Here is a 25,468-nt window from a genome sequence, read left to right as displayed (position 1 = left end):
TATGATATAATGATAACGAAGTAATGTGAAGTAGCTACATGGGTAGAACACTAGAATGATAAATAATAAATAAAAGAATGCTATAATAAAATCAATATAATTATAACACTAATAAGAATATTAATTCATGACATTGGTAACAAGATAAATAAAGTAATAAAAATAAAAGAAATAAAAATGTAGTAAAAATAAGATAAAAAATAATATAATAACAATAATAATAAATGAGTAAAAATGTACAAATAGAAAAATGTAACAATCTTATTTTTAAATATAAAAAAAAGTAAATAATAAATAAATGGATGAATAAATAAATAATAGTAATAAGAACGATGATAAACAAGAAGTGCATAAATACAGAAAATATAAGCATTATAATCTTTAAATATACAAAAAGAGTAAAAGATAATAAATAAATAAATAAAATAATATATATAAGATCTATAAAGGGTTGAAATTAAATAAATAAGGGTTAAGTCACAATTTAGACAAAATTAATGGATAGATTGTAAAATAGAAAAAAGAAAGGGCAGAATGAAGGGCCAAAATAAAATGCGCAAAAAGGGACGGGGACTAGAAGGGAAATTATTCTCAGTCCCACGAACGTGCCATTTCATGATGGACTGAAACAAAACAAAATCCAAATCACAGGGTAAATTTTTTTTTAAAAAAAAAAGAAGAAATAGGACTAAATTGAAACAGGCCATAAAAGCGGAAGGACCAAAGGTGTAAAGGTGTAAATAGACCCCCCTTTTAAAAAACATACGGATTCTAAGGCAAGTCAAGTCGGTTTTTGGGTCACGTTTCAAAATGACGCCGTTTTGGCATCTGATGCTTAAGCCCAAAACGACATCGTATAGGCCCTTATATAAATAAATAAAAAGAACAAAAAAAAAACACTTCTAACCCCATTCTAAAAAAAAAATTCTTTCTCTTATTTTTTTTCTCATGTAGGCCATAAGGTCGCCGTGGACCGCCGATCACCGGTGACGGTGGCCGGAAATAGCCCAAAAAATATTTTAAAACCCTTTTTTTACATAGAACTCTGATTCGGGGTCAAAAACACCGGACTAAAGCCGAAACCCCCCCAAAACAGGAAAACCCTTTGGTTTTCGACACCTTCCACACTGACTTTGGCCGAAATCTAGAGGGCTCGACAGCCTTTCGGATCGAAGGAGGCACCAACGGTGGCTCAGAGATGAAACGACAAGTATGATTTTCTTTTTTATTTATTATTTTTTATTTTACTTCGAGAATAAACATCAAAAAAATAAAAATAAAAAGGCTACCTTTATAAACTTGATCTTTATTTTTTTTCGTTCGATTTCTGTTTTTTTTAAACTCCTCTTTTACAGTCAGTTTTTGTAGGCTTTTTATAGCCAAATTACAATATTATTTTCTATTTTTATCTACTATTTGCTATTGTTTCTGTTGCGTGTTTGTCTGCTCTTCCTTTTTCTTGCAAACAACGATGGTAGAAGCTAGGGTATGGTGTTGAAGTGGGAAGGGTGCGGCGCAAAAGAGGCTAGGGTTTCTATTTAGTTTAGCTTATGGGTTATTTGGGCCACTAGGGTTTTTGTTATTTGGGTCATTTGGGCTTGCAACATATCGGGTAGTGCATTAGGCCTGTAACTTGGGTCTGATATTTTGTAAATGGACCTTTTTTTTGTTTGGTTTGATTTGGTTTGTTTGGGCCCAGGCAAAATTGGGCTTCTACAATATTTATAAATTATAGTTAAAATAATTTTTTAATAATATACTTAGACAATTATCGATTGAGTCTTAGCTCGATTGGCATGAACATTGTTACCAATGCAGGAGGACGTGAATTCTATTGGAAAAATTACATTTTATGGAAACTTTGAGGCATATTCTCAATAAGTAAAGGTGGAGATTTGAATCATCTAATTATGGTTTCATATTCTACTCCATGAGACCTTTACAACGGTATATCATATGCTCAAAATGGTTGAGTGATGAATGAGAAATTGATACTCAAAATAAGCCACTTGGAAATATTGTTGAGGAAAAGTAAAGGCTTAGATCTCACATTGGTTAAATACCAAATGTGAGATGTGTTTATATATGTGAACTCTTTTGAAGTATAGTTAAATTACTAAACTTGTAATTTTGTCTCGCGCGTAGGAAGGGATGCAAGTTCTAACTCGACGGGGTTGAGGTGCATCCCACGACTGGGCGACTCTAAATGTCAGGCCCAAATGGGTCTGTGGCTATTTTAGCTCAATACGAATATATTTTTCCTCAGCAGACATAATCCTCTTATATATGGATAGTATCTGATTTCAATCAATTTGATTTAATTTTTTTAAATCAAATTGATTTTTTGGCTCCTTAATAGCAGATTTTATGGTTATTTCCAAAATTTTCACCATCCTATATATTTATAAAAGACTGTATTTTCTGTAGGATTAAACTTACATTCTAAGATTTTCTTATACTGAAATTCTGCTGATTTCAAAATTCTTCTTTTGCCTTTACATATTTTTACAACATTCCGGTGATAGAAAAAGGCAAAATTCTTTCGTTGATCGTTGTAGAGGTGCTACTACTTTTATACTGTTGTGATTGTACCCTGGGAGACATTCGACCAACATTTCTCCAAGCACCGTAGGAGCAGCTGAATATGTCTTAAAGAAACTATGTTTCACAAGCCTCAACGTTTTGTAAAATTTCTATTCTTCATTCTAATTTAAACTTTTATTCGATTTTAATTTTGATTGTTTTTTGTATTTGATAAATTAAATATAAATTATTCTACTTTTATTTTATATGTGTTTATTTATATTTAATTTATTTTGTTCGCTAACATGTCTTGTCTAACAAATTTGAGTACGTTGAAATGCATTATCTTCCTATTTATGGGTTGGGGAGGGGTTATGGGTAGTTCTAGGCATTGTATTAAAAGAAAATAGATATGATCAGAACCTGTAATGCTCTACCACTGAGCTAATAGCCCGTCGTGCAGGCCTCCCGCTGGGGCCCCGCTATGCCAAAAGCAAGAGAAACCTCATCCCTCTCTTTCCTTTTTACGCCCCCCATGTCGCCACATGGGAGGGACCTTGGGACGTAAAAGGGAATCCTATCAACTTGTTCCAATCTAGGATAATAAGTTCATGAGCTTGATCTTACTTCACCGTCAAGAAACGAAAGAAGGCTCTATATCCAAGTTTAATTCAGACGTAACTCGCTTTTATACAATTAAATTAAGTGATTACCAAAAACCGCTATATTTAAGAACTAAGCAAAAGTGAGTTTCAATATATAATTAAAAATGAATTTTCAATTCTCGAAGTCGTTGGGTGTATACATAATGATTTTTAATAACAGAGGATGTATACATAATGATCTAACCACGACTTTATGTTGCTGTAACAAAATTTTCACAATAATATTTCAACATTTTCTAACAAATTTCAGCATTGATAAGTCAAAATCATCGGTTAAATTTTGCTATCACTCCTTGTGGATCTAGTCTTTATACTTTAATTTGATCATTTTTAATCCTTATGCTTTTCGAATTTTAAAATTTCAATCCTCGCCAAACAATAATAGTTAGATTCATCCAAATTTTAATGAGTCAAATATATTATCATATGTGTAATGTCATATAGATTAACGATAATCTTTTGCGTCAAGACTGAAATTTCAAATTTCGAAAAGTATTCGGGCTTAGAAATCTTAGAATGATCTAATTAGAGAATATATACTAAATTTACAACCGTATGCATAGTACAGAACTAGAAATTGAATGAATCTAGCTGCTACCATTTGGATCAAGACTAAAATTTCAAAACTCGAAAAGTAAAATGACTAAAATTGACCAAATCAAAAAGTACAGGGACTAAGATTAATCAAATTAAAGTTTAAGGACTAAATCTACAATATTTGTAAAGTACAAGATTAATATCATAATTTAACCCAAAATTTTCTTATAGTATCCCATGCATCAAAGTCATATTTCTAAAATATGACTGATTATTGTATTTTCAAGATAAGGCATCAATGGTACTCAAAGATCACAACATGTTAAAGCTTCAATGCATGCAATGCATGTTGTTGCAACATGCTTAAGCGTACAAACTCTATTATCACTCTGATTTAATCATTTTTCTATAGTTATTTTAAGTTTATGTCATTCGTGTTTGTTAGTTCAATTTTTCAAATTGGCCATTTTAAATACTTTCATTTAAATTGGATATTTGAGTTTGTGTCATTTTTGGGCTTAAATCATTTTGATCTAGAATATTTAGACATTGTACCGGTATGAATTTCAAAGAGAAAAGGTTAAAATGAAAATTCAGCCAAACATTAGAGGTAATTTGGCATTATGCCCATTATAATACTCAAATTTTGGTAAATAAAATATAACTTCTCAAAAAATTAATACATCAAAATTATAATTGTTCTTTTAATTTAATTTTTGTAATAACATTTGGATGACACGACAATGTCACATGTTTTCGAACATGTATTTGGCATTACCATGTCATCTAATAATTAGTTTGATTAAATTATGAAAATAGTCCCTATATTTATCAAAATATATTTTTTAGTCTCTATTTTTATTTGCTCAAAAATTAGTTTTTTTTTCGAAGTATTTTTTTAGTCTTTTGTCAAATAATTTCCATCAAACTTCAATAACTATAACTAATCTCAAAATTTTACCTACTAAATTTTAAGGAGTGATCAAAATTTTTATCATAAAATAGTATAATATTCCTATTTTAAATAATTTACATATAGATTACGATAAAATTATTAAAATAGAAAAAGATTGTATATTTATTTCTATTGATTTTAAAATTTAAGCTTCATATTATATGTTAATTATATTTAAATTAGAATTATTAAATTAGATAATCAAATAATATGAGTCGCAGAAATTTAATTGCTAAATTTACCGAATCCAAACTCAAACATTTTTATTTAATATCCATACAAGAAATTATAGACCCTCAATTCTCAAATCAATGTCCACAAACGAATTGTGGTAACTCAGTCTGCTCCATTGCAGGATCTCTTCTTTTGTTCTTCAATCAATCAACAAGGGAAATCAATTCATCATTGTGATGCCATGCAAGCTCTCGATTACTGATAACTAGAAGGAAGCTTTGCTGGCGATGACGAGGCAAGATAATTTTCACCGAGGAAACTATTGTCATGGGACTGGGATAGGCAATATTAGTAAATAAATGAGATTGATAATAAAAATTATTAATATGATAAGAAGAGAGGGAATGGTAAAATTACCATGGAAATTTTTGTAGTAGTATTGAATTGTATTTTATCTTTTTTTTAAAAAAAAAGTAAATTAATCATTTTCAGTGACGAACCTAGTGAATTGGCAGGAGTTCCGGCCCGAGCCCTCTAAAATAAAAAAATTTCCATTTAGCTCCCTTTATAACTTATAAAATTTTAAATTAATAATAATAAAATTGCACTTTGCTCCCCCAAGATGATAAAAAAATTGATTTAATCCTTTAAAAATGATAAAGATATGTTATTAAAATTGGTAAAATTACATTTTTTACTAACATAAAAATATATAATTTAATTCTGCCCCCAAAATTTTTTGGCTCCACCTCTAATTATTGTACATTAATCAAAGAGCAAACTAGTCTGTTGTTAAAAATTCTATCCTTTTCTATCGTTAAAAATAGGTCTCTATACATAAAAATAAGGCTATTTTGTTATTCTATTACCCACACTAATTTTTAATAGTACAAATGGATGAAATATTTATAAAATGGACCAGTTTATTCTTTGATCTAATATGTAAAGAGTAATTTACCCATTTTTTAGTAAATGGGATAAAATACAATCTGATTCTTATTAAAGAGAATTCCATGGTATGAGGGTATTGAAGTAAAACAAACCTGAATGGTAATTGGGATTTGTTGGCAATCAATGGAAGTGGTGGATACAATGTTTTATGTATCAACAGCTGTAAGATAATTTGGGAACATTGTTGGAGTGGCAGCTGCTGGTAGTGGTAACTGTGAATGAAAAAATGGCATTTGAAGAAGTGGGAGGCCAAGATTTCTGGTTCCAGTTCCAGACATTAGTGGCAGGTCTGCTGGTTCTGAAAATGGAGATGCTGCTGGCATTGTAGGAAGACCAGATGAAAAACACATGCCAACCATCCCTGCTCTCATGTGCATTACTGCTTGTAACATGTATGGAACTTGATAAAAAGCTCCTCTTGCCATTGACATCATCTGAAAACAGATGAACACAATGCAGTAAGAAATAAATATTGGCAAAAAAAATTGAAGTAGAAAGGGAAAGAGGAGAGAGATTACTTCAACTTGAACTTTTAGTGATTTAATACAGTTAATTGCATCGTCCAGAATCGAAGCTTTGTCCCACTGAAATTTGGCATACACAAAAAATAGAGGTAATGATGATAATTTTAAAAAATAAATCAAATCAAAATGTTGGATTAGTTAGAAATTTCTTTTACGTACTGTAAAACAAGTAGGGGGGGGGGAAGGAATAGTTCTGACAGTTAACTTCATTTCCTCGACATTAAAAAAAAAACCATGGTGCAAGTGGCAGCACTAAATTACAAAGCCATCACATTGGCTTTATCAATTCCATGACAAAATCTAGTTTTTGTACGTTTTTCTGCTACACATGTGAATGACTACTGTCATGAGTTCTGAACTTCCATGTGAAATATCCACAACATAGGAAACACAAATTTTGCTATAAAACGGCTAAAAACATATTGCATCCCTGACTGCCATGGATTCTATTACGACTATAGAGCATGCATATCTAAATTCCGAATTAAGTAATTTCAAATTCGGTTCATGTAATCATCTTTAAAAATAAATTTTAAGACTTTTAAGACTTTACACCAAAAAAATTTCTGAATTAGAAAGAGGGTGCAGGAATACAGCAACAAAGAAGGGATTTCAAGAATTCCAGTGTTGGGATCGTTACTCTAATGTTACTTACAAGTCAGGGTTAAACTCATGTCATTAACAAGTATTATACTTGATTAATATAGTGTCAGAGATTGATTGATAATAAGGAAAAATGAAGAAAAAAATGAGACCTTGTTACAGTTAGGTATCAATTCTTGCAAAGCTTGAATCTTTCCTCTAATACGCTCCCTGCGCCGCTGTTCAGAGATAAAAAGAAGAAATGGCGGACATGAAACGGAAAATCCCATTTCAAGACAAGTAAATTAAGATTATACTACCATTTGCATGAACTGAACTCACCCTCTCTGAAATCGTATGCAATTTACCACGACGTTTTTGTTTAGGCTGCTGCTGCTCATTTTGGTTCCTCTCAAGTCCTTGAGACACCCCTGCAACCTCCTAAAACCAAATTCAAACAAATGAGTCTCTACATTTATACATATAATACTTAAAGTAGCTTTAAATGAACGTACTTGTTGGAGACATTTCGAGTTTTCTAATTCAAAGAGTTTTCTTTTCCTCTGGTTGGACTGTCCTGAATCAGGTTCGAGTGAAATCTCCTCGGGAAATTCAATGCCTTGCGGGTTCTGGTTTATTGGGTGAGTCTGGAAACTCGAAGTCATAACAAAAGCATTTTGAAAGTAATCATCTTGTCCTACAAACGCAGCAATGGTTAAAGAATGAGGAAGCACCTCATCCCCATGATTCTGAGACGACTCTCCCACGTCTTTGTGGCCTGAAATATTGGAAATGAAATCAGAGACAGACGTTTGAGGGTCCATTGTGAAAGCAACATAGAAATATGGAGGGAACTTATGTTATGCCTTATATACACAGTCCTACAATCAACTTAACTCAAGACTTGGACATAATTTGTGTGTGTTTTTTTTTTTTTGGGGGGGGGTTCAGTCTGACCTTTCTTTGGTGTATTAAAATTTAGCACCAATAGAAGAGTTGGGATGGTCCTTTTTTGTGAAATTTTGGATGGTATTTTGGAAATCAGAATGTTCAGATAATGGTACAGTTGATGGGGTTTTGGCAGGCTGCTATATGGCAGCAGCATTACCGAAGTGCAGTATGCAGTCAGTGTGACTCAGAAGGAGAGTAGCATAGCATGCTTTGTCCTTTGAGACACTTAAGGGACCAGATCAAAGGTCATTTCAATTTTATATGGCAATTGAGTGGAAGGAATGAAAATTGTCCCCTTCTGTTCCATATAAAAAAAAAAGGTTAAATATACTTATAATTATTCAATTATATTCGAAATTGTTTCATGTTGCGTTCACTTTTTCTTATTAACGTGAATGAAAATTAATATTATATTATAATTTTGCATTTTAATTTGAATAAAATGATGGTTAAAATTTTTGTAAGACACTATTCTATGTAGGTTCGAACAATAAAATTATTTAAATAATTAATTTAACTTTATTATTTGAATAGTTAATTTATTTAAAATTTCTCGAATGGTTTTTAAGAAAATGAAAATTTTTTTTCAGGAAGTAATAGCTTTTTTTGTAAACTTCACAGGATATCATATGATTACCCTTATCTTAATCTTCAAGTTTTTAAGTATTTTCATCAGTTAAGTTATTATCATTCAACTCATACCATAAATACAAACCAGAATTGAAAATAAAAATATAAAGCAAAGTAAATATTTACCACAATTATCTTGTTCTTTACTAGATTTGATCATGGATTGAATTAATATAAAATTTTAAGTTTGTTTTTAGGTCCAGCCTAAAAAATAAGTGTAAAATTTTGTCTAATCCAGATCTAGATAAAAAAAACTAAACCCAAGCTCGGCCCAACCCGATTGTATTAATTTTTTCTAATATTTATTTTTTTATAAGAATAAATTTAAAAAATATAACACATCAAATACACTATATTAAAATAAATATTTTCTAGCAAATTAAAAATATATTAAAAAAAATTATACTTGAATAACATTACGATAGTTGTAATTTAACAAATAAATGGCTCTAAAATAGTAACACAATTAACAATAAAACAAAAACTATATAATATCCAAATAATAACAATAAAATAATAATAATATAATAGTAAAATGGTAAAATAAAATAAAATAAATAACATCAAGAAAAAAATTAGACAAATTCAAGTCGGGCCCAGGGACAAAAATTTTACCCAAGACTTGCTCCATTTATAAACGTCCGAATTCATTTTTTGAACTTATATTTTTTCAAACCCTTACATTTTTTAGACGGACTCCAAACTTGAACAAATGGCTCAGCACATGATCAAATCTACTCCTCACCTTAATTTTACCATTTCAATTAGAATTACATTTAGCTTTTTAATGATTTTTATAGATCTGTTACATTTTTTACCGTAGTCTAATTTTATTATTGTTGTATAAAATTTTTAAGAATAATTTGATAAAACCAAGACTTTTAACGTAACTTCTAAAATTATAAACTTCAACTTTCAGAATTTATAATTCTTTCTAACTTGTAAACAATAAACCATAATTATCATTTTAGATTGTGATATGTAAAATTTTATACATATAAATTATGTCTAAAAGTCAACTTGATGTATCAAAATATTTTGAATAATAATTTTAATCATCAAAAATGAATCTGAACAAAATAATTTAACTCATAAACCTTGAAATTCAAGATATAAAAATAATATCAGAATCCAACCCGACCCATTTTTTATATATTACACTATACTCCTTTTGTATTTATATATGATGTAATTTATCTAGTAAATATTGGAAAATATTTATAATTCACAGCTTAAAAAAAAAAAAGATGAGGTCAATGTCGATTCATCCAAACTTGAAGGTCCTTCATACTTCCTTTGTTTCAACTCCGAATGCATCTCGACCAAAAGTGATGAGTCAGATTAACTGCGTCGAGCATGGCAATAATATAAGCATACTCCATGCTGCCACCATTACCAAGAAATGGGTACATTAGGTTGCCTATCGGCTAAATGAACTAGTGTTTCTTTACTATATCTTTTTGTAGCGATGTTTATTGGCCCAGATATCATCATGTTCAATCGTCATGTTGACTAAGAAACTGGATTATACATGGGTAAACTTGCTCCACAGCCTGTGTTTGAACAATTTTAGAAACAGAAGAAGAATAATGATCAAAGGGCGTTTCAGTGTACATTTTCCTGTTAGCAATGCTTACCAGTCGTCCTCCCACAAGATCGTAATGAGCATAATGTGGACCCTGATGTTCTCCGAATATTTTATAGGTGACCAAGTTCCGCGGAAGAAGCTTCACGGTTTCTGATCCAAAGGATAACAAGTAAAAATGTAAATACGTAGGAAAACCATATAATATGAGAGAATTATGTGCATTATTTACCTTCTACAGCTTCAGGTGGGCAAATTAGATCTTGATCTCCTGCAATAGCCAGGACAGGTACATTGCTTTTATGTAGATGATCCTTGAAGAAAAATTTACCACTCCTATCACATAATCCCCGTTCTCGAAATGCTGACGTGAGCTGCAGAAGAAGTTTAGCTGGTATAGTACCTGAGAATCATTAAAGGAAAAAAAACTTGATAAACCCAGAGTAGAGCACTAGGGATCACATCATAGACAACTCCCATCAAGCCAGAAAATCGGTAACAGATATCAAGTCATAATAGCAGAAAACCGGTTTTGTGTATAAGGACTTTGTGTGTAATTCATCATTGGCTACCCGGATGTCATTTACATAGAAACAGTGAAGCTTTAGATTCAAATAAGAAAAGCTGTGGCATTTCGCATCATGTGAAGAAAATATACCCATACTTACAGAAGTTGTTTAAGACAAGCTTTTTAAGCAACTCCGGATGCATCATGTCCTCTGCTGATATTAGATTATTAAGCCAAGCCAAGACATAAGGAGGCCGAGAAGATAGAGGATATGCAGCTGCCAACATTGCCCCTAATGGAACAACAGGTACATTAAGAGCCTGTGCAGGATCTGCCTGCATATCAAGTGCCATGATATTAGTTTCTCAAACCAATTTGTATCAAGCTTTTAAGTAGGTAGTTACCAAAATCACATCATCATAAATGGCAATTAACACTGGTTCACCAACTTACAAGAGGTAAGAGTAATTTGAGTGTCGAACTTGAAGATGTGTAATCAAGTGATGACGCCAATGTAACAACAGCCTTGAGTTCAGGTTCCCTTCCTTCAAAACCTTCCAAGAAGATATATAACACACAAAACCAATGGTTATTTTTATTGACACGAGAAAAAGAAAGTACAATATAAAGAGAAGCACATTAAAAACTAATACTAGAAAATGATTTTGATTCAAATAGAATCAAATTTTAAATACATGCCCCCTAAGTTAAATTTAACAATAGCAACATTCTATGATACTAAAAATATATTTGACCCATTGGCTCCCTTAGGGCGGGGAGCGCTACTCTTCAAATAATAATAGGCTTATTATTTCATACACTGCCACTGGAGTTTAAAAACTCCACAAGCAAGGTTAATGGGGTAACACATGCCCCTTATAGTACATTTAAAAATAAATAAAAAATAAATGGGTAGGTGTCACTCCACTAACCTCGCTTGTGGAGTTTTTACACTCCACTGGGCAATGTTATGGATAAGTATCCATAATGAATATGCTTGATCCTAACAGCAACACCAGTTTGGGCAGGAAATATATATATAAATATCTTAGGACCAAAAGGTGGGGGGGGGGGGGTTGAAGGCTCATCAGGCTTGAAAGAAGAAGATGAAGAGTACTGTCTGACTAGAGATCCAACATAGATAGGGCTCATTCATTCAAACAATAAGGAGAACAAAAACATCGGACATATCAGTAAAGGGCTCAGCTAAATGAAACCACAGGCGATCTCATTAAGAATAATCTTCTTTTTATAGCATTGGCTGCTCAATATGCACCCTGTGATAATTCAATAGCTCTTTTTTCAATTGTTATTAAATAGGTGATGACACATAAAACAATGGCATAACAAGTACTTAAGTCAGTGGGTTATTATAATAATATTTATCTTTTTATAGATAATGATTTTTACTTAGTGTACGACATTGACAAAATTAAACATTGAATAAAATATCCCAAAATATAACAACTTCAAGTGAATACATAATTTTTTTTACAATTTATTACATCATGTACAAAAAACCAACCAATTAAAGATTGGATTAAAATCATATATAATATTCATTGTAGAGTTAATTAAGGTGAAAATTATAGCTGGAAAATGAGATGACAACAAAGTGAAAAAGAGAGTTTAAAAAAGAAGCCAGTAACAAAACAAAATTGTAACAAGGCTCAACTTGTGATTAATAGAAGACCACAAGAAATACATGCAAATTATTTTTTCCAAACTTGTGAATGAACATAAAATTAAAGACCAAAAATTTTTCACTTAACAAGTTGAACAAATTTTACTAGTGTCAATATACTAGTTATATAGGGAAACGCCAAATTTTTACGCTAATTATATATTGGGAGGGATCCACTTACACTAGTATAAAACTAAGGTAATTTACTCAAAACTTGACGTGCATGATCTATATATGAATAGAACATGGAATATGATGTTTGAATTGTTGAAAAAAATTAATGGTACAAAAAGTCATGAAAGTGTTACACTAGTCTAAATAGATCCCTCGTCTATATATATACATATACACTGTATATGTATATATAATATTCAACTTTAAAAGTTGAGCCTACTTAACCTAAAGTGGCTACTCGACGGGCATAAAGCTTTTGTACACCTTAAATAATTATAATTTGTTTCCTCCACTAATCATTGCAAATCTAAGGCAGCTTTTCAATTCTAGTTTGATGAATTGTTATTTAAAGCTTAGAATAAGACGAGGTCACCACAATATGAGCTCATTTTAAGGTTTTCAAAGTGTAGTTCCACTAATTGAGGGATGAATCTTACTTTGTCTCCTATGCATTAGTATTGAAGAGTGAAAATCATCAGCATGTGACAAACTGCAAATGATGGTATCTTACCACACCGTGCCAGCTTAGCATAAAGCAATATGCCTCCCATTGAGTGACCAACCGCAAGCAATTTTCCATCCTTTGGCTTTGTGTGTGCCCTTATGTACTCCATCTATATGAATGAAAATGCGAATCGTCAACTCAGCCTAAAGACAGTAGATACTGATAGCATACAGAATGCAAAATAACAAATGGAATTCGTAACATTCTAAATAAGAAAGTAAACTAAAAATAATTCAGCATTTGCATAGCCTTCCAGCATAGCAAAATGTCACCTCACCGCAGCAGGAACATCCTCCTCCAGATAGTGATCAAATCCCAATCATACTTCACAATCAAGTCAAGTTGTTTCTGAAAATCTTCTATTGTTGACGAAAGCCGCTCTTGCATATCAATGAACTGAGGTGAAACAGATCGTTGGCCTTCTTCAATAATATTTACAAGTCTTTGACTTAGATCTCTAATTTGGCTAGTTATACCAGAGTTTTGTTGTTTTTCCAATAAGTTGGAAAGGTTTGCCCTTACCTCCTCCAAGCGATCAGATAACTGAGAACCTTCCAAAAGGTTTGATATTTGATCAAACAATTTAGCAGAGATAAGCCTTGATTGGCCATCACTGAGAAAGCCAGAAAGTCTCTCAGACAAACGCATCAAGATTTCTGTCAACTTCGACACCAATTTTGACTCATCCCATGCTGTTGCAATCCCTATCGAATCTTGTCCGAAATGAGAAATCTCAGAATCTGATAAAGTATCAGAAACATTATTTGGCTGCTGCACAGGAGACATTCCATTTGTAACACCCTTAGCAACAGCTTCCATCTGCTCAGATACTGCATTAGCACTTTCCTTAATTTCTTTGAAATTTGATCCCTGCACACTTAGCCCAGCACCACGAACTTCAAGAATCCATGTGTCAAATCCTTGGCCAGACATGTATCTTGCAAATGAAGACTGCATATCCATCTCACATTTATCAGGAAAAGGATCATATTTATAAGAAAAAGAGAAGGAAATAATATTCAGCATCTTAAAGTTATACGTAAAAGTTGGAAGACATCATTATTTGCTTCAACTCGACTGTAGGTATTCATGTAAGTGTGCAGAAAAGGTAACATGAATGGCACTTTTAACTGTGAGATAGTCATGACTAACCAAGGCAACATACATCAAACATTTTCTAATAGAACTTGACAGGTGGTGACTTTTGATGCCATAAAGGGTCCGTATGGATTGAACTATCATTTATGAGCATTTAATTGAGCATGGTTCACAATATTTGCCTGAGGGCTATCAGCCTTGGTTTTAAGAAATTTTGAAACAAACCCAGAGGCTATCACCAGGATAAACAAAAGCGCTGATATACTATGTGGTTATAATACTGGCTGCTGATAATCAACAACACAGTGCAAAACCATCTTCTTAGGCTCATCATAGTCTGGTTTCTGAGAAGCATCCAGCCGATTATAAAAAATAAAAAATTAAAAGAAACCCAAATTGAACAAGTTCTGGTTGTTGTAATCATGTGCTAAAGGCCAAATCAAATGTTCATTAGTCCCTGCTACTCCATGCGCAAAAACAACTAAAAGATATAGAGTTATCCTTGGACCAAATGCAGCGTAAAAACCTATAAGCAAATAATTCAGCATTTTAAGCCAAAAAGAGCATACCGAAACAATTTACATCTCTTTGAAAAAAGAAAGAAGCAAATTCTTGGGAATTCTTGCTTATATATATACCTACCGTTTTAGACTTCAATTTTATGCATGACGGTTACAGGACGGTAAGGCTTAAACAAATTGGACCGAACTTCTGAATTCTCGTTTTAATATACAAGGTCAACACCAACTCCAATCGAAGTTAGTTCAACCCAACTTTTTCTCTCCATACTATTGGGGAAACCAAAAAATCCATATTCAACTATCTCAAAACAAAACACACAATTTACCTCGGGAGAAAGATCGTACCCTATGGCATTAGTCCCCACCCCAGATAATAATAAAAGGGGGTGATTTCTCGGGGTCGCCTGTTACAACGTAGTGATGGTTATAATCATTTCATCTCATCAATCTATAAGAAAAAGGGAGAAAAAATAGCGATAGCCGAATTGGAAAAATCAAAGAAAACGACAAACCTGAGGAGGAGGGTGATAACGCCAGAGGGCGAGGCGCCAATGAGAATTGGGAAGGGAGACATAGTGGAGCTCGTCGGCGGTACAAATGGAAGGCTTGTCGGGAAGGCTGGCGGAGGTAGAGAAAGGTCTTGAAAGCAGACCCAATGAGGCAGCGGGGCGGAGACAGCGAGGTGGGAGGGTGAGAGTTGACCTGCGAAACGGACTGAGCGAGCCGATGCTGGAGAAAGCTAGGTGAAGGGCGGTGCGGATATCGGATTGCATTTGGACTGGGAAATGGAGCGTACACATTCTACTCGATTCTATTCTATTCTATAGTCTTCTGTTCTGTCTCGCGCTACGCTTTTGGTTTTATTCTTGCACAAAAGCAGGAAGAGAAAAACTTGAAAGAGAAATGGCGGTGACTAGATTAGTAAATCAATTTTTTTGTAAATTAGTTTTGTAATTGAAAAATTATGAATTTTGTGTTATGAATATTATTAAATGGATATTCAATCTTTCATATTTCATCTTAAATGTTTAATATTTCACCTTTCATCTCCCTTCATCTTTCACCTTTGATTTTCTTTGATTTATATTAGTTTGGTATTTTTATGTTTTTCATTTTTTTACATTTATGATAGGATACATATTACATTGGTGGTGCTTTTTTTAATTTTATGTATTTTATTTATTTAATTTTTATTTTCTAAAGAGAAAATATTTGATACATTATTCTAGATTAGACTAGAGTTTTGAAAAAATACTTTGTTAAATTAGACTAGAATTTTTAGACTACACAAGTAAAGTCAAGAGATTAACAAGTATCCTATGAAGATATAATAAAATATTAAAAAATAATTATCAAAAAAATATATATGATAATTTTTTTAATTTGTTTGTAGATCAATGCAATCAATATTAACCCTTTTAAAATTTTTAGCAAAGTATACTATCAAGACATCATTTTTAACACCTTTAAACCTCATCAAAACATACAATCAAATACCAAAATTTTCAGCAATTAAAACGGTCATTTAACAACTTTTGAACATCATTTAAATCACATTTAAGCATCATCTACACATACATTTAGACAACATAATTTCCAACTATTAAAACCGCATATTAATATCTTTTAGACATCATTTAAATCACCTTTGAGTATCATTAAAGCATACAATTAGATACCATAACTTTCAAGAATTAAAGTTATTATCTGACCACTTTCGAACATCATTTAAATCACATTTAAGTAGCACATTTCAAACAGCATTATACCTCATTTAAAACAGCCACATTCGAAGACAATCAAATAACAACTTGGATAGTTTAAACATCATTAATTCGGGAAACATTATGACTCCAAATTCGGACAGCATTGTAATTCATTTAAGCACCAACATGAACCATTTATGCAACCTTAATTTGGACAACATTAAAACATTTTCGAACACATTAAACATTCATTTGGACAGCCACATTGAGAAACATTAAGACACCTTAAATCAACCACATTCGGACAATATTTATTCACATTTTTAATAATATACACTACTTCTAATATCTATGTATGTAACACCCTTAACTTGTATCCGTCAACGGAATAGGGTTATACGGTATTACCGATCAAATCACAACATACAACATACATTTCTCGAATATAAAGCCATTATCACATAATCATCAATCAAACATAATCATATTGTCCCTTACAAGGCTCTGCGAGACCTTAAAACAAGCTTGAAAAAGGTTTGGGACTAAACCGATAACATTTAAAAACTTTGGAAAGCTTAGAAAATTTTCATGCAAGAAGGGATCACACGCCCGTGTGAACAGACTGTGTGCCTCACACGGCCACCAGACACGCCCGTGACACAGGCCGTGTGAAAACAGGGCATACATATTGACTTGCATCACACGGCCAGAGACACGCTCGTGTGCCATTGCCATGTAAAATCTAGAAAGTATATTGACTTGGCTACACGGCCGGCCACACGCCCATGTGCCAGCCCGTGTGCCACACACGGCTAGTAGACATGTCGGTGTGTCTAAGCCGTATAACTCACTGACTTGTTTAATTAAGTTATAGCGGACACACGATCGAGTCACACTCCCGTGTGCTCAATCGTGTGGGGTGAAATTAGGCTTGGTTTAAGCCATATTTCTCACCCTCCTCAAGCATACCTAAACCACATCATTTCATACCACTTCAATGCACTTTTAGGCAACCAAAACATGCCAATTCATATACAAATCAAATTCAAATTCAACATTACCAAACACATTTCCACATAACTCAAGCCTATACATGCCATATAACCAAGTCACAAGTGTATAAATACCGAAATCAAAAACCGGATAGTGTGATGCGATCTCCGCTGACTTCCAGCCCAAGAGAACATCTGAATCATTATAAAACATAGAAAAAATAACACAAAGTAAGCTATAAAGCTTAGTAAGCTCATATGATATTAAACTTATCTTATTGAATAAGCACATATTAAGCATTTACATATACTATAATATAAATTCATTTGATTTCATCTTTATACCATAATTCCAATCACATAATTAACAAAGCTTCACAAGTTTATTTATTTCTTTGCTCGTGTGGATCAATTCCGTTCTTATCCCATCATTCACATTTGCATGTACATAAGCGAATATATATATAACTTTATTTAATCCAATATCAATCACATTTTATTTAGTAAAGATGAATCATGTGAAATATCATCAAATAATGGTATTTCGCACACTATGTGCCATATATATATTTAGTTAAAACATCTATAACTCATATCTCACACATCATTCAATTCATACCTCCTTATAGCCAAATAAACACATTTTTGGCATAAAACATACTTATACATAAATCTTTCTCATTTCATACACATGATACACTAAGAACTCACCAAATTACCTTCATTTGATTCTCATTTGGGTTTCGTAGGTACCTGTTACACTTAATTTGATTGTACTTTCATTCTCGTCTTGACTATACCCGTTGAACCATTCAGAATAGCTAAGGATACTTAGAAATCTCGTATAACTCATACCATGCCATATCCCAAATATGGTCTCACATTTTATAGTATATCGATGCCAATAGCCCAGCAATTGTCTTACACGAATCTCATATCGATGCCAATATCCCATACATGGTCTTACACGAATCTCATATCGATGCCAATGTCCCAGACATGGTCTTACATGAATCTCATATCGATGCCAATATCCCATGCCAATGTCCCAGACATGATCTTACACGAATCTCATATCGATGCCAATGTTCCAGAGATGGTCTTACATGAATCTCATATCCCAGTAATCCTAATGTCATGACATTTAGATCCTAAGTTATTCCTAAGGTTCATACGGGACTTCCGAACATCATAACTCTATCGATTGTGCTTGTACTCATTTCCAATCAGCATTATAATTCAATTCAACAATAATGATAAATTTATAGCACAATTTAACAGCATTTATTAACATACGAACTTACCTCGTTTGCTGTAACGACGAATTAGGTCGACTAATCTGATACTTGTTTTCTCCCATTTTAAATCCGAATCTCATTTGTCTCAATCTATATAATAATAAAATTTACTTATTTAATCATTAATTCATTCAATTTAACACAATTTACACATTTTGGAAAAATTACATTTTTACGCCTACTATTTCACATTTTTGCAATTTACTCATTATCACATAAAAATACAAATTCATACAATTCAATACCAGCCCATGCTAGCCGAATTTTCCTTATATTCATATCAGCCCATTTTTCTCATTAATTCACACATTTGCCCATGGATTTTACAAATTTCTTAATTAAATCCGTAATTGACATTTTTGTCAAAAAATCACTTTATAAAACTTGTTAATCTAGCTTCAAACTTTAATAATCTATCATAAAACATCTAAACAACCAAGAATTCAACAATGGTATCATTCAAAATCTATAATAGTTTTGAAAAAAGAGATATGGGCTAGCTAGATCAAGCTACAACGAGCTCAAAAACGTAGAAATCATTAAAAATCGAGTAAAAATCGTACCTTGATTAAGCTTCCAAGTGACCGAATGTTAAAGCTTCTTTAATGGCTTTTTCAAGATTTGATTTTCGGTGGAAGGAAGATGACAACTAATGAATTTTTATGTTTTATTTTATTTGTTAAACATTATTTCATAATTACTATTATAACATTGTTAATTAACCTTATAATTCTCATGATATAAGCCCATATTTGTCCACTAATTTTATTAATGGTATATTTACCATGAAAGTACTCATTATTTTCATTTCTATAGTCATTTGGTTCATTTCACTTAGAGAACTCATATTTTACGCCTTACGCGATTTAGTCCTTTTTACCGAATTAAGCATTTAAACGGTAAAATTTCTTAACAAAATTTTAATACTATCATTCTATCATGCTGTAAAACTTATTAAAATAATAAAATAAATATTTTGACTTCAAATTTGTGGTCCCGCAACTACTGTTCTGATTTAACTAAAAAAACGGGTTGTTACAGTGTAATTTAATCCTTATCACAAATAACCAATCAAATCAAATCGATTTCACTCGATTTATCATTTATAACCCACCTTATGATCTTTCCATATAAATGAGTTCATAAATGCAACAATGGAAGATGTTTGAGTTATAAAAATACAAACCGAAAGCTCGTGTCACCTATCGTCGACTCTCGCCTTCCCTTTTCCTTTTGACGATCCTGCGTCATTGTTAACTACGAATAATAATTTAATAATGATATAATATCAAATTCTATTCAAATCAGATTCAATTTCAAGGTCATACATATTTTGCAAACTATTCAATTTAATCCTCTATCTCGATACTCAATCAAATTCATACAAATCTTATTAGGTCAATCATAATAAAATATCAATTCATTAAATATCTTGAATTTCAATTAATCATAATCAATTTATCATTTCTTTATGATTTAGCATGTATCGCATCTTTTTGTACTAAATTGTAAACAATTCAAATTACAACCACACACAAACGATTTCATGATTCAAGAATATGTTACAATTATATATAACCATACTCTATGAACTTACTTGGTTAAAACAATAAATAATTTGAAACTTTAAGGACAATTCAACAATTTTGTCTTTTCCCTGATTATTTCCGATTTGGTCCAAGTTTCAATCTATACAATTATTCCATTCAATTCATCAATTCCACACATCTTATATAATTCTATTATCTGCATATATTAGTTTAATTTTATTACCTGAATTCCCTTAAATTTTTGTATTTTATTCAATTTAGTCCTTAAAACCAAAATAGTTAAAACTTTCAAATTTGGGTCTCGATTTCAAAATCGATCTCAATTTCATCCTTCTACAGCCCACTACTATCCATAATTATAGAAATTTCATACCAATTTCAAAAAATTTACACTTTAGTCCCTATTTTCAAAACTAACAAGTTTCATTTTACAAACTAATCCTTTTTTTCATATATTGACTTTAAATCTAACCATTTAACACCAAAAGCTTTAAGATTTAACAATGGAAATATTTATAAACTTTAACAGTTTCGGAAAGTAACACACAGATTAGATATTAAGCTATCGAGATTCCAAAAATATAAAAATTAAAAAAAAAGATTAAATTACACTAACCAATTTTGAAATTCAATATGAAATTCCTAAGGCCGAACGTTTTTCTTCTCCGTTCTCTACTCTCGGTTGCATGAACAAAATGAGGATGAATGTTTGTTTATTTTTTTGTTTTTCCACTTAATCCCACTACATGTTTTTTTATTATACTTAATTTTTATTTTATTTTTTGTTTATCTAATTATAATTTTATAATATAACACATATATATGTTCTTTTGCAGAAACTAAACCTCCAATATGGTAATTATACCACATTGGTCCTTAACTTAAGATTCCACTTAAAAATCTATAGTAATTTAACTTTTACCACTTCTACAAATTAGTCCCTATACTTTAATTAATTACTAATTCGATAAAATTAGTTATCCAAATTTTAATTCACCTATAATATAACTCCATAAATGAAATATTTATAGTCTCGATTCACTAAAATGGGGTCCCGAAACTTTTTTTTTGGTACCACTAACTTTATGATCGTTACACTTGTACCTTAATTAACTATCAATTAAATAGAATTATTAGACCAAACTTTAATATATTTCTATTCTAGCCTCGTAATTATTAAATTTACGAACATATTTTACGGAAATGGTGTTTCAAAACTGGAGTTTCTGACATCATTGGAAACTAGATCGTTACACTCGTCGTAACACAACATACCGACCTGGTTCGTTGCGACAACAAATGCTCGACGTAGCTTCGTGACTGTTTGTTTGCTAAATGGTACAAGATGGTACCAACAAGCTTTACCTATACAACAATTTCATCACAATCAATCACCATTTTAGCTAAATATATCATTCTCAAATGTTCATTCCTAATATATCTCATCATATATACCTTTATATTACCTAAACATACATTTTAACTTAAACACCTATGGCAATTACCATTCACTTATCAAAGTTAACATAAACATTCATATAAGTCTAAATATTGCAAACTTTCATACAATCCAAATAAGCACCAAATTCACATATGCAAATAAACCATCTAACCATTTCCAAATTACCATTTCAAGCTTCAAATACAAATATGATCACCGACTCAACTTAGGTACATGTCATATTTTAAAAAAAAATTATACAAACATTGCTAAGTCGAGGATCTCTGGCTAAATGCTAGATTCACTTCTTGAAACCTTGGGATTTATTTATACCTGCACACGGAGAAAACAAATCATACGCTGATCAATAAAGCTCAATGGTATTTCCATGATTCAAGTCAATGCAAAACAAGTTTAAAACTATTGCATATGACCAAATCTAATGCAAATCATAATCAAGTCTCATGTAATTTCATATCAAATACTTTCATTACCAATAATAACATGCATATGATCATCTTTACACATCAATTCACTAGTAGGTACTCAAATTTACCATTACTCATTCATTTTACAATAACTTAACCAAATCATATTATCAAGTTTAGGCATATATATTTGTTCATTTACCATCATCAATACATAAACACATATGTTCCATTTCATATCAACATTTCAACCATTTCCAAGCCTATTGGCTCATTATTACTCAATCGACCCCATGACTCGTTTTCAACTCATTTAATTTCATCAACCATATAGCCAAATCATGTTTTTATAACCCTATTAACCAGACACGTATTTAGAATGGATACACGGATTTGTCACCCCAAGTTTCCCAGCAACAATGACATTGAACATGTACATATTACCACTCTGGGTTGCTCGACAATGATGGTTTCCACAAACTGGTTATCTTGTGATCCCATATTGCCTGAAAACAATACTCTATATACACAATCTACCACCCTGGGTTTCCTGGCAACGATGGTTTTCAATTAATATCCTGACCCTATGGCATGCCAATTATATCCGACACTGTCCAAATAGTTAATAAGGTAACTAATTTTCAATTTCATTATATAATTCAATTCATATTCTACCACTCTGAATTTACCGTCAATCCATTATTTCATCACATTATATAGCATGTTACAACATCATTTCATACCAATTATCATATATCAACTAATTCATGAAATTTTCTATTTTATTCAATTTAACTCATATCTTGATATTCAATATCAATTATAGCAATTTGATTCAAATAACTATTGTCAACTCACCTCAATACAATATAATGCAAAATGTCATGAATATGCAATAATTAAATTGATCTTGAATTATAGAAATATAAACCAAAAGCTCACGTCACTAGTTGTCGGCTCTCACTTTTCCTTTCCCTCTCGATGACTCGACATTGTCTTTAGCTACGAATAATAGTTCAACAATGACACAATATCAAATTCCATCTAAATCACATTCAAATACAAAGCCATAAATATTTTGCAATTCGATTTATTCCCTAAACCCAAAATAAGCATAACTTTCAATATAGGGCTTCAGACTAAAATTCGATTTCACATATACTTAGTAGGGACCTTCTACTTTCTATTCATACCAAAATTTCATAACAATTTTGCATTTTTTTCAATTTGATCCCTAATGTACGAAAGTAACAATTAAGCTTTACAATTTAGACATTTCCATAATCTAAGCTCAATTTCTATCAAATTCACATTCAATTCATCCATTTCTAAATAATGAAAACTTATCAAAATTTCAAAAATTCGACAAATTGATACATGAGCTGGCTAAATCAAGCTCTTATGATTCAAATTCCATAAAAATCAAAGAAAAATAGCTTGGGACTTACTTGAATTGAATGGTCGAATGCTTCAAGATTCAAAAATGGGGTCCCCTTTTTGTTTTTCTTCTTTTAGCCATTTGGAGAAGATGAGTTTTTCATCTCTCCATCCACCAATTTCACTTATACATTATAATTATTATTTAATTAATCATTATTAACATTTTTCTTATATTTTAATCTTTGATTAATTAGTTTAATTGTCATCCATCATCACATTCCACCATTACTTATTTATGTATATTTATGCAAAAATATGCTAACTATGAATATTTAAACAGCTTATTTATTAAGCCTTAATCTTTAATCTTTATAATATTTTATAATAAAAAATATTTTACATTAACCAATTTAAAATATAAAAATTGTAACACGTTAAATACATTTAAAAATTTTAAATTTCATTTATCTCATTAAATATTAGAAAACAAATATTTGTACATATAATTTCTTGATTTATTATCCAAAATTTTACAAACCTAAAACTTTAAAACTATCATTACAAATAATTCTTACAAAAATGAACATGTGGAAGATATTATTATAAAATAATCAAATAAAAGAATACTTAAAGTAAACAGATAATTTTCTTGTGTCTTATTTCACTCAATTAATGATTCTATTTATAAGTAATTGAAATTCAATGCAATATAATAAATGAAGCTTATTTAAGTGCTTCATTAACACATTAAACAACTTGCATAATGAATGAGAGGTTTTACCTTATAAATGAGGGGGTTAGAATGTGGACATTCACATTTATTTATAACACTCCTCCTTGGATGTCCACTAGAGAAAACTGTGCTTCATTAAAACCTTTATTAGGAAAAGCCCTGTGGGATAAAAATCTAATGAAGGAAAAAGAGTACACAATCTCCTATTACAAGTTGCCTCGTTAAAAATCGTTACCAGGAAAACCCAGTGGGACAAAACCTTAGTTGAAGGAAAAGAATACAACGTATTTTAGATCCCCTTAATGGCAACATCACATTATATCTTTGAGTCGATGCATTCCAATCTTGTTTCGTAGTCTTTCAAATGTTGAAGTTGGCAATGCCTTGGTAAAAAAATCTGTTAAATTATCACTAGAGCGAATTTGTTGAACTTCTATGTCACCTTCCTTCTCAAGATCATGAGTAAAGAATAATTTTGGTGAAATATGTTTCGTTCTATTACCTTTGATATAACCACCCTTTAATTGAGCTATACATGCTGCATTATCTTCGTATAAGATAGTTGGCATATTTTCCTGTAAAGGCAAATTACAAGATAGTTGGCATATTTTCCTATAAAGGCAAATTACATATCTTCTGAATATGTTGGGTTAATAACCTTAGCCAAACACACTCTCGGCTTGCCTCATGCATTGCAATTATTTCAGCATGATTTGAAGAGGCAGCAGCTAATGTTTGCTTTGTCGAACGCCATGATATGTCTGTACCTCCACATGTAAATAAATATCCCATTTGAGATTGACCTTTATATGGATCCGACAAATATCCAGCATCAACATAACCAATTAATAGGGATTTTGAATCATTTGAATAAAATAACCCCATATTAATGGTCCCTCTAAGATATCTAAATACATGTTTAATTCTATTCCAATGTTTACGTGTTAAAGAAGAACTAAATCTTGCTAACAAGTTTACACAAAAAGCTATATCAGGTCTTGTGTTGTTTGTAAGATACATCAATGCTCCTATGGCACTTAGATATGGTACTTCAGGACTAAGAACTCTACATCATTCTCGCAATGACGAAATTGATCTTTATTCACATCTAACGATCATACAACCATCGGGGTACTCAATGGATTTTCTTTATCCATATAAAATTTCTTTAAGATCTTTTTCGTATAAGTTGACTGATGGACTTGAATTTTATCTTTTAAATGCTCGAACTGCAGGCTAAGAAAAAACTTTGTTTTTCCAAGATCTTTCATCTCAAATTCTTTCTTTAAATAATTTACTGCATTTTGAGGCTTTTCAAGTGTTCTAATAATATTTAGATCATCAACATAAATAGAAATTATCACAAATTTTGA

At 31.4% G+C, this 25,468-nt stretch overlaps 1 protein-coding gene and 1 non-coding gene across 3 annotated transcripts in view; both read right to left on the bottom strand.

Annotated features, from left to right (window-relative positions):
* Positions 1-4,899: 4,899 nt before the first annotated feature.
* LOC121228194 (transcription factor PIF1) lies at positions 4,900-7,784 on the bottom strand. Of its 2 annotated transcripts, XR_005925733.1 has the most exons (6): positions 7,427-7,784; positions 7,254-7,352; positions 7,085-7,150; positions 6,324-6,389; positions 5,898-6,239; positions 4,900-5,187 (listed from the first exon to the last, which is right to left on the bottom strand). XR_005925733.1 is itself a non-coding variant. In XM_041111464.1 (5 exons), the coding sequence occupies exons 1-5, from the start codon at positions 7,733-7,735 to the stop codon at positions 5,952-5,954; spliced, it is 828 nt and encodes a 275-aa protein (XP_040967398.1). In that variant the 5' UTR covers positions 7,736-7,758; the 3' UTR covers positions 5,648-5,951. The 2 variants fall into 2 exon arrangements, 1 of the variants encoding a protein (XP_040967398.1); XM_041111464.1 differs by lacking the exon at positions 4,900-5,187 and having other exon boundaries at positions 5,648-6,239; positions 7,427-7,758.
* A 1,791-nt stretch (positions 7,785-9,575) lies between these two features.
* LOC107904223 (uncharacterized) overlaps positions 9,576-25,468 on the bottom strand; it is a 28,864-nt gene continuing 12,971 nt past the window's right edge. The window contains exons 2-11 of the transcript XR_005925732.1: positions 21,820-21,887; positions 15,080-19,805; positions 14,894-14,971; positions 13,226-13,899; positions 12,955-13,057; positions 11,039-11,139; positions 10,746-10,920; positions 10,310-10,480; positions 10,130-10,230; positions 9,576-10,045 (exon numbers count right to left, since the gene is read on the bottom strand). This is a non-coding gene — a transcript (uncharacterized protein). The remainder of the gene's footprint in view (positions 10,046-10,129; positions 10,231-10,309; positions 10,481-10,745; positions 10,921-11,038; positions 11,140-12,954; positions 13,058-13,225; positions 13,900-14,893; positions 14,972-15,079; positions 19,806-21,819; positions 21,888-25,468) is intronic.

This window comes from Gossypium hirsutum, chromosome A04 (assembly GCF_007990345.1).
Source record: "Gossypium hirsutum isolate 1008001.06 chromosome A04, Gossypium_hirsutum_v2.1, whole genome shotgun sequence".
Classification (NCBI taxonomy): Eukaryota; Viridiplantae; Streptophyta; class Magnoliopsida; order Malvales; family Malvaceae; genus Gossypium; species Gossypium hirsutum.
Note: the sequence above shows the minus strand (reverse complement) of the source record. Positions and strands in the feature narration are given on the sequence as shown.